General features: G+C 40.8%; 1 protein-coding gene across 6 annotated transcripts in view; it reads right to left on the minus strand.

Moving 5' to 3' along the window:
* The window catches only part of ESR2 (estrogen receptor 2 (ER beta)), a 68,880-nt gene that overhangs the window by 50,107 nt on the left and 3,956 nt on the right, over positions 1-14,817 (minus strand). For 4 of the 6 annotated variants that reach the window (XM_011978292.1, XM_011978291.1, XM_011978293.1 and 1 more), the window contains exons 1-2: positions 8,762-9,536; positions 5,796-5,968 (exon numbers count right to left, since the gene is read on the minus strand). In XM_011978292.1, the coding sequence (XP_011833682.1) occupies positions 5,796-5,968; positions 8,762-9,123 (535 nt within the window). In that variant the 5' untranslated portion in view covers positions 9,124-9,536. Of the gene's footprint in view, positions 1-5,795; positions 5,969-8,761; positions 9,537-14,817 lie in introns of those variants that run through there. The other 2 variants (XM_011978294.1, XM_011978290.1) reach the window with 1 other exon arrangement.

Raw genomic sequence — 14,817 nt, forward strand, 5'->3', positions numbered from 1 at the left:
CCTTGAACCTGGGAGTTGGAGGTTGCAGTGAGCCAAGATTGCATCATTGCACTCCAGCCTGGATGACAGAGTGAGACTCTGTCTCAAAAAAAAGTTGTTATAGTTACTGTTTTTCATTGGTTCTTCCTTTAGGCTTTCTACTCAATATATGAGTAGTTTACAAACCACAATTAACAGTGTTACACTATTCTGTGGTTTTCTATGTACTTACTATTACCAGTGAGTTTTGTACCTTGAGATGATTTCCTATTGCTCATTAACATCTTTTTTTTTCAGACTGACGAACTCCCTTTAGCATTTCTTGTAGGACAGGTCTAGTGTTGATGAAATCCCTTAGCTTTTGTCTATCTGGGAAAGTATTTCTCCTTCATGCTTGAAAGATATTTTCACTGGATACACTATTACAGGGTAAAAATTTTTTCCTTTATTACTTTAAATATGTCATGCCTCTCTCTCCTGGCCCGTAAGGTTTCCACTGAAAAGTCTGCTGCCAGATGTTGGAGTGCTGTTGTACGTTACTTGTTTCTTTTTTTTTTTTTTTTTTTTTTTTTGAGACAGAGTCTCGCTCTGTCACCCAGGCTGGAGTGCAGTGGCAATCTCGGCTCACTGCAAGCTCCACCTCTCAGGTTCATGCCATTCTCCTGCCTCAGCCTCCCAAGTAGCTGGGACTACAGGTGCCTGCCACCACGTCCGGCTAATTTTTTGTATTTTTAGTAGAGACAGGTTTATCTTGCTGCTTTTAGAATTTTGTTTCTTTCTTATCCTTGAGTTTAAAGATGAAAGATCATGTAATAAAATCATTCTAACATTCCTATGAAAAAACAAGAGAAAATGGCTAGGACATTTTTTAACTTGTACCAGCAGGTGTTATATACATTATAACACTATAATAGTTCAAATAATGTAGAATCATGTAAAATAGTTCTTATACAAGAATGAAGAGAGAGATCGATGGAACAGTCAGAATAAAATGCTAGTATACATAAGAACTTTGTATATCATATTTATACATACGTAGAGAAACAAAATCCAATGGAAACATGAAGAGATGCACAAAATCATCATCAGGGAAATGGAAATTAAAACCACAATGAGATGCTACTGCATACCATTAAAAGGGCAAAAATTGAAAAGACTGACAATATCCAGTTTTGGCAAAGATGTAAAGCAACGGGAACTCTCTCATACATTGTTGTCAAGAATGCAAAGTGGTCCAGCCACTTTGGAAAACAATTTGTTAGTTTCTTATAAAGTTAAACATATACTTATCATACAACCAGCAGTTTTACACGTAGGTACCCAAGAGAAACAAAATCATATGTCTGCACAGAGAGATATGCATGAACGCTCATAACAGTTTTATTCAAAATAGCACAAAACTTTAAACAATCCCAATGAATGAATGAACAGTGATATATCTATACATTGCAATATTATTCAGCAACAAAAAGGAATGAACTACTGATACATGCAACAACACAGATAAATCTCAAAAGTATCATAAGTAAAAAGCCAAATTGAAATACAGTATGACATTCTCAAAAAGGCAAAACTAGAGGGACAGAAAACAGACCAGTGATTCCCAGGGCCAGGGAAATTCAGGAGACATGGGTTGCAGTGGACATAAGCGAATTCTGGGGGGTGATAATAAATTCCCATCTTAATTATGGTGGTGGTTGCATGACTACACATATTTTCAAAACTCATAAATCCATATAATTAAAATAGGTAAATTTTATCGTATGCAAATTGTATCTCAAACTCAACTTTTTAAAATTGACTCCCATATTTTAAAAATCAATGAAAAATGAATGGATTTATTCAGTAAAATGATGTGGAGAAAATTAACTATTTAGAGATAAATACATTTGATTATTTCATTCAGTATGCCAAAATAAATTCCTTTTGAATTAAATAATAAAATGTAAAAACAAACTATTAAATAACAAAACATAGGCAAAAGTTTATATAATGCCTGGGTGTGAAAGGACTTTTTAGGCTTAAAAACTATATACAAAACTATCAAAGTTGGTAATATTTGACTATTTAAAGATTAAATATTTCTGTATGTCAAAATCAGAGTCAAGTGGAAAAAATATTTGTCATACATGTAATAATAGGTTAATATATGAAGCACACAATTTAAAAGGAAAATGTCAGAACCCCATAGAAAAATGGGCAAAAGCTCTGAATAAAAAAGATAAAACAGAAAATACAAATGACAGATAAATTTATGAGAAAACATTTACCTCACTAATAAAGAGAAGCAAATTAAAACCACAAGATACCAATGTAGCAAGGTTTTTTCTTTTTGATAAGAGTCAATGCTACCAAGAGGTTGGTAAAAGAGACACTCATGCTGCTGGCAGAAGAGCAAGTCTGTACAACCTTCTTGAGACTTGAACACTTGAAAACATCTGTCAAGAACTTTAAACATTAATATACTCTGATCCCACAGATTTGTTCTAAAAATATATCCAGAGAAACTATTAGAGATTTTTTCAAAACTTCATTAACAAATAAATTAACCACAGCATTGTTTAAAAAACTGAAAATAATTGATAAGGTCTTCAACAATAAAGAGTTAAATAAATCTGATAAGATAGAATATTACACAGTTGTGAAAAAAGTCTCTGGAAATTTAACCACAGAAATGCTTATAAGACAATATTAAGTGAAAAAGGATACAGAACTCTGTATAAGCCCAATTAATTTTGAAAAATCATATGCAAGGAATTGTTAAGTGCTACTGGTGAGCAAAATGGACAAAAACCCTGGTCCTCATGGAATCTATAATCTGTTGTCTTGCTCACCACTGTATCCATAGAGCCCAGTACAGTGCTCAACAAATATTTGTTAAAGGAACACCAACAGGAAAGAGAACAAAAAGGAAAGGATAAGCTTGAAAAATAAGCCGCGCCTTCATCTGGACCAGACAAAGTGATGAGGTCGCTCTCCCTATTTTCTCCTTCCTCTGTGCTCCATAACCCAGGAGAGAAACAGCAGCACTTATCAGTCTGATGGCAACTCATTGTGTGAGGAAGCCAACAAAGTATCAATGGAACAGCAAGCACAACACAGCTTTCAGTGCATTTGTACAGTGAAGGGGACAGATACATGACTAAGATATGGTCAATTAGCTTATAAATCAAGTTAGCAAGACAAGTTCAAAATCATAAAAAATAAAAGAATGGGCCAGACGTGGTGGCTCACGCCTGTAATCCCAGCACTTTGGGAGGCTGAGGTGGGCAGATTATGAGGTCAGGAGATCGAGACCATCCTGGCTAACACGGTGAAACCCGGTCTCTATTAAAAATACAAAAAATTAGCCGGGCACAGTGGCAGGTGCCTGTAGTCCCAGCTACTCGGGAGGCTGAGGCAGGAGAATGGCATGAACCCGGGAAGTGGAGCTTGCAGTGAGCCGAGATTGTGCCACTGCACTGAGCCTGGATGACAGAGAGAGACTCCGTCTCAAAAAAAAAAAAAAAAAGAAAAGAAAAAAATGCAAGGAATTTCTCAGTACTGTACCGTCCTGGCCTATTTGAGACAATTTTAAAAAATGAGTGGCCACTTTCAGTTACTGCAGTGCAAAGAAAGGATCATTTATGCACTACAACTGTAAGAGCTTTAACTCTTTCCTCTTTGCACATTTAGAATTTGACATTCCTGTCTGATACAGCAGGAAGGAAGAAACAACACAGAGAAGCAAGGAAATTTACTTTCAACTGTTATTAGCTGTAGTCTCAGGGGTCAAAGATGTTTCAAGCAGACAGATGTTTCCCCAACAGAAAAAAAAAAGAAGGATCTCTTTTTAAAAGATACGGTTAGTAGTAATAGGTCCAAATGTTCTTAAGGGGTAAAATCCTAGAACCTCAGCAAGATAGAAAATAGTCATCATATCAAGTTCAGAATTTCAGAAAATCCAGATTGTTCTTATCATATAGCAAGAAACTGGACCTGGCCTTATAATCTACTGTTATAGTTGTCACAGATAAAATATTTGAGCACTGAATATGTTTTCATATCAATCAACCTCATTTCATCTTTAGAAAATCCCTATGAGTATCTCCATTTCACAGAGAAGGAAATCGGCTGGGAGGTGAAGTCACCGAGCTAATAAGTATAAAATCCGGGACAAAGAGGCTCCCATTCATACAGGGTGAATTTCAGGGGACAGGCAGGAAGGTGACTCTTTACCAACATTTCACTCCTCACCATATCCTGGATTCTATCAGTATTTCTCTGATTGAGGTAAAACATCCTCTTAATCTAGAGTTATCAGTTGGTGAGTTAATTTAGTAAATTGCTATTTGCCATTTGCACACTACGAATTCCCTCAACGCTGCTTTTCTTAACTGGCAAAGAACAAAGAGCTGGGGCTTTGACAGAAAAAGGAAGGGAGCTTTCAGATGGAAACGTAGGGTGTTGCCTGGGAGGGGGTGATTGAGGGACAGGCAAAAAGAGAAAACAAGAGTAAGCAAGAAAGTGACTTCAACAAATCAGGGCTGGCAAGGGAGAGAGAGTGTAGCAAGGACACATGCAGGGAGATGGGCTGACCAGCCTTGAAATCAGGGGTGCGCAATTTGAAGTTTATAAACCAAAAAATAAAATCCTAAGGCCCCTCAACCATCTGAATGGGTCCCTCCTCTTGGCCAAGGGCATTACAAAGTTAACCCAAAAAATAAGTTTAGGCCATGATGGGAAGAGGGAGCCAGACATGGTTCATTATACCCTTCTCCCTTTTGGAATCACTGATAGAACAGACCCTTTAAGTCCCCTAAGAAACATTTACAATCTATTCTCTCTGAAGCCTGCTACCTGGAAGTTTCATCTGCATGACAAAACCTTGGTCTCCACAATCCCTTATTGTAACCCAGTCATTGCTTCCTATTGATAATAACTCTTTCAACCAACTGCCAACCAAGAAAATCTTTGAATCGCCTGTGACTTGGAAGCCCCTGCTTTCAGTTGTCCTGCCTTTTCAGGCTGAATCAATGTACATCTTACATGCGTTGATTAATGCCTTATGTCTCTCTAAAATGTATAAGACCAAGTTGTGGCCTGACCACCTTGGGCACATGTTCTCAGATCTCCTGAGGGCTGTGTCACGGGCCACTTGTCACTCACATTTGGCTCAGAATAAATCTCTTCAAATATTTTACAGAGTTTGATTTTCATTAACAAGTTGATTAAAACAAACAAACAAACAAAAAAAAACAGTCCAGAAGGAATTTAGAGAAAGTTAGGGAAAAAATCTAAACTCAGCTCAGAAAACAAGGTGATCGTGAACTGAGACCCTCCTAGACTGGGGGAAGAAATGTGTCTAATCAATTCTCAAAGTCCACTGCAGCTGAATTCCTGATTTCTGACCATTTCCATAAAATGTGTTTATTCTCTCTTCCTCAGGAGCCAGCCCACCATCATGACTGTTAAGCATGCTATATATTAAATTTAAGTAAAAGAAAGAAACAATCTTTGCGACTCCTTGTGAGCATATTTTTTCCAAGAGACACCTTTACAAGGTTGTAACTCGACACCTTCTATCCAACACCCATGTGAGTGAAAGAGGAGTAAGACCCATTCGAGTTGGCTGTATAATTTTGGGGTTCTGGGGTAGAAATCTGCAATTCCACCCCACCACCCAACCCACTCCCAAACACACATGATCTTCTGAACTGCTCATCAAATACTTTGTGTGCCAAACAGGCCAGTGGTGACATTTCTGCCAAGTCATCTCTGCAAAATTGTTTGAAAGCAAAAGTAGGAAACTAAAGCAGTTAACAATTCTCTTGTACCTTGAATGCTTCTTTTAAAAAAGGCCTTACATCCTTCACACGACCAGACTCCATAGTGATATCCCGACGCATAATCACTGCAGACAGCGCAGAAGTGAGCGTCCCTCTTTGAACTTGGACTAGTAACAGGGCTGGTGCAACGGTTCCCACTAACCTTCCTTTTCAATGTCTCTCTAGGGAGCAAAGAAAATATCCATTGAACAGAGCATAAAAGGGGAAAAAAAGGCTTTCTAGGGAAAAAAAAATAGCATGAACATTGCCTAATTTAATCTCTTTTTCCTCCAGGGTTCATGGTAAATATATTCCCGGAAATCTGATAGAGCAAAGCTTTTGATACTGATACCATATCTTCAAAGAGCCACGCTGTGGGGAATGACTAATGTTTGAAAGTGGGTAGGTGAGTTTATGCCTATCCACGTGATGCTGATGAGCATTTGTCACTGCAGAAGACCAGTCATAGCCATGGGGTGGGGGGTCCATCTCTAAGTGTAATGAAAGGAGTGGCTAGATCAAATCTTACCCACAGGTCTGAACCATAGGCAGGATATGCATTGGTCTTCTGTAGTTACTCGAGTTCACAAACGCTGCATAGGTGGGCCTGAAGGGACACAACCACTTTCAAACATCAGCCATTCCCAACAGCATTGCTAAGCAGCCCTTCAGACATTTTAGGTTCCCATTTAAATGGAGAACAAACATCTCACTCTCTGCAATTTCAGATAAAGGTCTAGATTTAAAATAACTTTCAGGTCGGGAGCAATGGTTCATGCCTGTAATCCTAGCACATTGTGGGGGCCAAGGTGGGCATATCACCTGAGGCCAGGAGTTCGAGACCAGCTTGGCCAACAAGGTAAAACCCTGTATCTACTAAAAATACAAAAATTAGCCAGGCATGATGGCACACACCTGTAATCCCAGTTACTTTGGAGGCTGAAGCAGAAGACTGCTTGAACCCGGGAGGCAGAGGTTGCAGTGAGCCAAGATTGCACCACTGTACTCCAGCCTGGGCAACAGAGACTCTGTCTCAAAAAAATAAAATAAAAATAATTTTAAGAGGAGTAACAAATGGACTTTAAGTTACCTTGAGATGAATGGGAGACAAGAAAAAGGGGGACGAGAAGAGAAAGGGAGAGACAAAAAAGAAGAGAGAAGAGAAGAGAGAGAACAAGCAAGTACCTGGCCTGGAAAGGCTTGGAAGGAAGCAGAGGCTTGAGGTTCATAAAGGAACAGAGAGTCTAGCAAGGGAGCCCCAGGCAGGCCCCAAAACACATCTGGCTAGTTCCTGATGTTGCCAGGCATGGTTCTTTTAGAAAGAGAATGGTGAAGGTATTATTGATTTATAAATGAAGATAATTATATCATGGATTAATTTGCCCCAAAATTAGCAGAACTTTGATTATAATTCATGCTCAGAAACAAAATATGTCTTCCTTTAAAGAAGGAAGAAAAAAAAACCCATTACTTTAAAAAAGTTATCCACAATGTTTATATTCTCTTCTTTATTCTACCAATGAGTAAAATGTTTTTAAAAGAAGGAAAAAAAGAATTATGGTGCAATGTTACCGTCTCAAAGTTTTATGATAATATTTGAAAGTAACAAATTTCAATATCCAATATGCCCTTAGTACTTTGTTTTAGATGTTTATCTCCCTCCCCCTCTCCTTTCTCATTATACCATCCCTTCCCTTCATACCTATTATCATTAGAAATGTTAATAATTAGATGGAAATAACCCATAACATTACCTTGCATTTAAAGAGTACACATATCCTTTATAACTTCAGGGAATGTTAACTGAAGCCTATACTTCAATAGTTTCTACCAATCTTTATATAATGTTATTATTTTAGTTCATGGTTAAAAAGCTTATACCAATCATCTGTCTTTTCAGGCTTTGCATGTCTAGAATTTCATTTAAGTTGTAACACTGCCACAGTTACTTTTATCCTGGAAACAATTTGTCATTAACATTAAATTGTGATTTCACTATAAGACGACTCTAAAACTGAAAGTAAAGTAAAAATCATTTTTCAAATCCAAATAACTCCGTTAACAGTTACTTAAGTTCAGACCAGGCGCAGTTGTTCATCACGTCTATAATCCCAGCACTTTGGGAGGCCAAGGCAGGCGGATCATTTGAGGTCAGGAGTTCAAGACCAGCCTGGCCAACATGGTGAAACCCTGTCTCTACTAAAAATACAAAAAAAAAACAAAAACAAAACGAGCTAAGCATGGTGGCATGCACCTGTAATCCCAGCTACTCAGGGGGCTAAGGCACTAGAATCACTTGAACCCAGGAGGTGGAGGTTGCAGTGAGCCGAGATCGCGCCATTGTACTCCAGTCTGAGTGACAGAGCGAGACCCTGTCTCAAAAAAAGAAAAAGAGTGACTTAAGTTCAGTCTTTACTGTATAAAGACAATAGTCATGATAGCAAATTCTCCCCACAACACTGATGTACACATACCACTTTTTAATGAGAACTAAAGTATCAGAATAGAACAGGGCATCCTGTGTTTTGGGTGCTCTAAGTAAACTATGTAATTAATAAAACAAAGAACTTAGGCCAGGCACAGTGGTTCACGCCTGTAATCCCAGCACTTTGGGAGGCCAAGGCGGGTGGATCACGAGGTCAGGAGATCAAGACCATCCTGGCTAACACGGTGAAACCCCCTCTCTACTAAAAATACAAAAAATTAGCCAGGCGTGGTGATGGGCACCTGTAGTCCCAGCTACTCGAGAGGCTGAGGCAGGAGAATGGCGTGAAATCGGGAGGTGGGGCTTGCAGTGAGCTAAGATGGTGCCACTGCACTCCAGCCTGGGCGACAGAGCAAGACTCCATCTCAAAAAAATAAAAATTAAAATTAAAATAAAGACCTTGTCTAACATATTATTTCCTTCTCACTAAACCATAAAGTGATTTGAGAAATGGCCAGGAACTATAATTCAGAATGAAGACTGGACTTACCTGTTTACAGGTAAGGTGTGTTCTAGTGATCTTGCTTCACACCAGGGACTCTTTTGAGGTTCTGCATATAGATGTGATAACTGGCGATGGACTGCTAAAGGAGAAAGGTGTCCAGGTGTTGGCCACAACACGTTTGGGCTTGCGGTCTGCCGACCAGGCCCACCTTCCAAGTTAGTGACATTGCTGGGAATGCTGTAATTCATCACAGCAGGGCTATAGAATGTCATGGCTGGATATTCATGGTGGCTCTCTACATAGGAGGAAGGTATGTATATAGAGCCATGCTCCAGGGGTAAGATGGATTGACTGCAGTTGTAGGAGGAAGGAGAATTAAGGCTAGATGGTGAATTTTTTATATCCATGTCTTGAGATAACAGCTGAGAAAACACCTTGCAAGAAGAGGCACAAAGGTCATTATAATGTTCTCAAAGATTCGTGGGCAAGTATAATGGCTGTAAAGAAACACAGAGGATATTGCCAAGTTAGTTAGAGCTACAGGTGTAACTACAAAAATTTAAATATTTTCATTAAAAAAATACACACATTTGTATGAGATTACAAATACATCCTGAAAATATATATATGAAAATATTAACCTCAGAGGAGTGGGAATGTGAGGCATGAAACTCACATTTTCTGCTTCATTCATCTCTTCATTGTTTGTTTGTTTAATCAACAGTTTAAGCACAAGAGTTTAATCATGAAAATTTATTATAAAATAGTCTTTAAAACTAGAAAACACAGGATTAAATAAAAATGAAAGTTGTTATGGAAAAATAAGCAAGAATAACCAAGTAAACCCTAAAAGAGAAGATCAATGAGCAAGGCTAGTCTCAACCAATATTAAAATACACTGAGGCCAAGTGAGTGGGTTACGCCTGTAATCCCAACACTTTGGGAGCCTGAGGTGGGCGGATCACTTGAGGTCAGCAGTTCAAGACCAGCCTGGGCAACATGGTGAAACCTCATCTCTACAAAAATTAGCCAGGCATGGTGGCATGTGCCTGTTGTCCCAGCTACTCAAAAGGCTGAGGCGGGAGGATTGCTTAAACCCAGGAGGCAGAGGTTGTAGTGAGGAGAGATCATGCCACCGCACTCCAACCTGGGTGATAGAGTAAGACCATATCTCAAAAAAAAATAAAAAAGAAAGAAAACACGTTATGAATCTTCAATAATGAAAGACGATGGGTATTAGCAAAAGAGACTGACCAGTGTAACTGTGTCACTTATCAATCTGTTGCCTCTAGGTTTTGTTTTGCTTTTGTCTTTTTTTTGTTTTTGAGACAGGATCTCACTCTGTCACCCAGGCTGGAGTGCAGTGGCGTGATCTCGGCTCACTGCAACCTCCTGCCTCCCAGGTTCAAGCGATTCTCCTGCCTCAGCCTCCCAAGTAGCTGTACTACGGGTGTGCACCACCATGACTGGCTAATGTGTTGTATTTTTTAGTAGAGATGGGGTTTCATCATGTTGGCCAGGCTGGTCTCGAACTCCTGATCTCAAGTGATCCACCTGCCTTGGTCTCCCAAAGTGCTGGGATTACAGGCATAAGCCACCACGCCTGGCCTACCTCTCAGTTTTGAATGTGCCCTTCAATTTTTGCTCTACAGTAAACAACATAATTTTTGTATGTAAAGTGAGCACAAAGCTGGGGGTACTGGCTCATTACAGGCAAATTTTTTTTTTTTTTTGAGACAGAGTTTTGCTCTTGTTACCTAGGCTGGAATGCAATGGCGCCATATCAGCTCACTGCAACCTCTGCCTTCCAGGTTCAAGCAATTATCATGCCTCAGCCTCCTGAGTAGCTGGGATTACATGCACATGCCACCACACTAATTTTTGTGTTTTTAGTAGAGACAGGGTTTCACCATGTTGGCCAGGCTGGTTTCGAACTTCTCGCCTCAAGTGATCTGCCTGTTTTGGCCTCCCAAAGTGCTGGGATTACAGGTGTGAGCCACTATGCCCGGCCACAGTAATAGACAATATAATATCTGAGGTATAATTCATCACTTTCTTTCCCAAAACCACTCATTCCCTATTTGTGTTAATAGAAAAAGCCTATTATAGTTACCTTTGACTTCTCCCCTTGACTCAGTTAACTTTAATCACCAAGGCACGTTGGTTTTTTTCCCCAATGCCTTTTTTCCACTGTCTGTCTTTTGCTGCCATCTTGAAGTAAGCTCTCATTACTTTTTTTTTAGTTTTTTTTTTTTTTTTTTTGAGATGGAGTCTCACACTGTCACCCAGCCGGAGTGCAGTGGCGCGATCTTGGCTCACTACAACTTCCACCTCCCGGGTTCAAGCAATTCTCCTATCTCAGCCTCCCAAGTAGCTGGGATTACAGGCGCCCATCACCACACCCGGCTAATTTTTTGTATTTTTAGTAGAGGCGGCATTTCACCATGTTGGCCAGGCTGGTCTCGAACTCCTGACCTTATGATTTGCCCGCCTCAGCCTCCCAAAGTACTGGGATTACAGGTGTGAGTCACCGTGCCTGGCCCAAAGTTTTTGTGTGTGTGTGTATTAAAATACAGGTAACATAAAATTTACCATCCTAGCCATTTCTAAGTATAAAGTTCAGTAGTGTTAAGTATATTCACATTGTTGTGCAACCAATCTCTAGAACTCATTTCATCTTGCAAAACTAAAAGTCTCTATCTGTTAAACAAATTCCCCACTCCTCCCTTCCCCCAGCCCCTGGCAACCACCAGCCTACATTCTGTCTCTATGGATGTGATGACTCTAGGTACCCAGCAGTGGTGAAACCAACTATCAGACCACACCAACAAACGACAAACGCCAGGATGCACCTAGCCAATCAATCAGGTGCATGGCAACTTTGCTTAGAAAATACAGATCTCACGTCTCAACATATCACCAATCAGCTTGTGTAGAATTTCCACATACCCCCAGAAGGATGATAATTACAGTCAGAGAACTGACTTCCGGAGAGTCATTAAAAGGCTAGGTGCTTTTTGTTTGGATATATTTCAGATATTCCAGATTCATGTGATTCACAGATTCACTCTTTGTCAGTGGCATCTTGAATAGATAGGAACTTGGTAGCCAAGGCAAAGATTTTTTCTTCCTAAGCAGAGCCACAATAAGGGGAAGGAATGATGAACTTACACCATGAACTTACACCATCTGGTCTTCTCTACCAGAGATCTATAAAAATAAATCAACAAACCCATTCTGGTTGAGAAGCCCTCCTCTAAAACAGAGATATAAACTGGTCAAAGGAAAGACTCCCCAAAAGATTTAATTTAACATTGTAGGGCAGCATTTTCCCAACACATCGTTTGAATGTTCAAACATGGCCTCAGTACAATGTTCTGGTACAACAGGAAAAAAAAAGTCTCTACAGAGTTTAATTGTTGGGCCTGGCATGGAATTTCACCTGACCAACCAAAGAACCAGTACCCAGACATCCTGATTCTAAGAATTATTCATTTATTTGCATGTCAATTTTCTTTAATTAGTCACCATAACCTAAAATAGTTGGTCCATATCCTGGGTGGGGAACAGCCCTGTGTTCTGCCCAGAGATTTCTCTCACTCCCCCAGCACATACCTCTGTGTTTGGCCATCTCAGGTCACATCCGAATTCAGCCAGAAAGCTTTTTGTACACATGGGATCATGCATGGTGTTCTAACATACTGGCTGGGGAACATACTATGGCTTTTGAATTTAAAAAAAGGTATTTAAAATTCCCAATATTGACAGTGATTCATGGAGAAGAAAAAGGTTGGCCCTAGAAATGGCAGAAAGGGCCGGGCGCGGTGGCTCAAGCCTGTAATCCCAGCACTTTGGGAGGCCGAGACGGGCGGATCACAAGGTCAGGAGATCAAGACCATCCTGGCCAACATGGTGAAACCCCATCTCTACTGAAAATACAAAAATTAGCTGAGTATGGTGGCGCATACCTGTAATCCCAGCTACTTGGGAGGTTGGGGCAGGAGAATTGCTTGAATCTGGGAGGCGGAAGTTGCAGTGAGCCGAGATCATGCCACTGCACTCCAGCTGGGCGACAGAGAGAGATTCCATTAAAAAAAAAAAAAAAAAAGAGAGAAATCAGTCACCTGGGCATGGGTGGCTCATGCCTGTAATCCCAGCACTTCGGGAGGCCGAGGTGGGCGGATCACCTGAGGTCAGGAGTTCGAGACCAGCCTGAACAACATGGAGAAACCCAGTCTCTACTAAAAATACAAAATTAGCCAGGCGTGGCAGCGCAGGCCTGTAAACCCAGCTACTCAGGAGGCTGAGGCAGGAGAATCACTTGAACCTGGGAGGTGGAGGTTGCGGTGAGCTGAGATCACACCACTGCACTCCAACCTGGGTGACAAGCAAAACTGTCTCAAAAAAAGAAAAAAAAACAAGGTCAGCCACCATCAAGCCTGTTCTTATGCATATTCTATCAACGGACAGAGCAGAACAATCATTCTAGCCCCAGCTCTGCCTGAAAGTCAGGCAATCTTAGACAAATCCACAAATTCCCTGAGCTGCCACATCTTCTTCAGTAGAAACAGGTACCTATTTGGTGCTGTATCTTTTCACAGTGCTCTAAGGATGAAATGAGATGTCTGTGAAAGGATTCTGAGGCCGGGCGCGGTGGCTCACACCTGTAATCTCAGCATTTTGGGAGGCCAAGGTGGGCAGATCATGAGGTCAGGAGGTTGAGAGCATCCTGGCTAACACAGCAAAACCTTGTCTCTACTAAAAATACAAAATTAGCCGGGCATGGTGGTACATGCCTGTAATCCCAGCTACTCGGGAGGCTGAGGCAGGACAATCACTTGAACCCAGGAGGCAGAGGTTGCAGTGAGCCAAGATCGTGCCATTACACTCCAGCCTGGGCAACAAGAACAAAACTCCATCTCAAAAAAAAAAAAGAAAAAGAAAAAGAAAAGAAATGATTCTGTAAGGTATTATTACACATCCAAGAAGATGAAGCCAGTCTATTGGTATGTCATTGGATACACATACAGTGTTGGTTGGAATTTCCAGACAAGTTACAATGTCTTTATGGCCACCCTGAAGATTTCTGCCTCCTAATTTTACTTTTTGACTTCCGTTCTACAGAAATCCATCACCTCTAGTCCAGATAGCTGGGCTGCTGGTAGCCTGCCAACACTGTGTGTGTGGACAAAATGCCACATATTCCTGATGCCATATTCTCAAGCTTGCAGACTAGGAGGACTTAGACAGCTCATCCCTATTCTTCTTCCACCTGCCCATCACACTTTCCCAAGCATTCAGTTCAAATGCCCCACATTTTTGTGCCCTACAGAAGTAAAAAATTCACACTCACAAAGCAGCAACTAGAAGGAAATTCATGGAAAAGATTTTAAAAGATTTCTTAAGCAGCAAGCATCCTTGATGTGCCTAAGCAGCTGTTTGACAATTATTCGCTTTCTTTTTTTGTGAGACAAGGTCTTGCTGTGTAACCCAGGCTGGAGTGTAGTGGTAAGATCATGGCCCACTGCAGCCTTGACCTCCTGGGCTCAAGGGATCCTCCAAACTCAACCCCCCAGGTAGCTGGGACTAAAGGCATGCACCATCATGCCCAGTTAATTTTTAAATTTTTGTACAGATGGTGTCTCACTGTGGTGCCCAGATTGGTCTCGAACTCCTGGCCTCAAGCAATCCTCCCACCTCAGCCTCCCAAAGTGCTGAGATCACAGGCATGAGCCACCACACCTGGCCAATTATTATCTTTAAATGTATTCTATTTATTTATTTATTATTTATTTAGAGATAGAGTCTTGCTTTGTTGCCCAGGCTGGAATGCAGTGGCATGATCTCGGCTCACTGTAACCTCTGCCTCCCAGGTTCAAGCAATTCTCATGCCTCAGCCTCCTGAGTAGCTGGGATTATAGGCATGAGCCACCACGGCCAGCTAATTTTTTGTATTCTTAATAGACAAGGTTTCATTATTTGGCCAGGCTGATCTCGAACTCCTGGCCACCTAGGCCTCCCAAAGTGCTGAGATTACAGGCGTGAGCCACCATACCCAGCCTTTTTAAATATATTCTTTCGGCCGGGCGCGGTGGCTCAAG

The sequence above is a fragment of the Mandrillus leucophaeus genome, unplaced genomic scaffold, assembly GCF_000951045.1.
Source record: "Mandrillus leucophaeus isolate KB7577 unplaced genomic scaffold, Mleu.le_1.0 Scaffold192, whole genome shotgun sequence".
Classification (NCBI taxonomy): Eukaryota; Metazoa; Chordata; class Mammalia; order Primates; family Cercopithecidae; genus Mandrillus; species Mandrillus leucophaeus.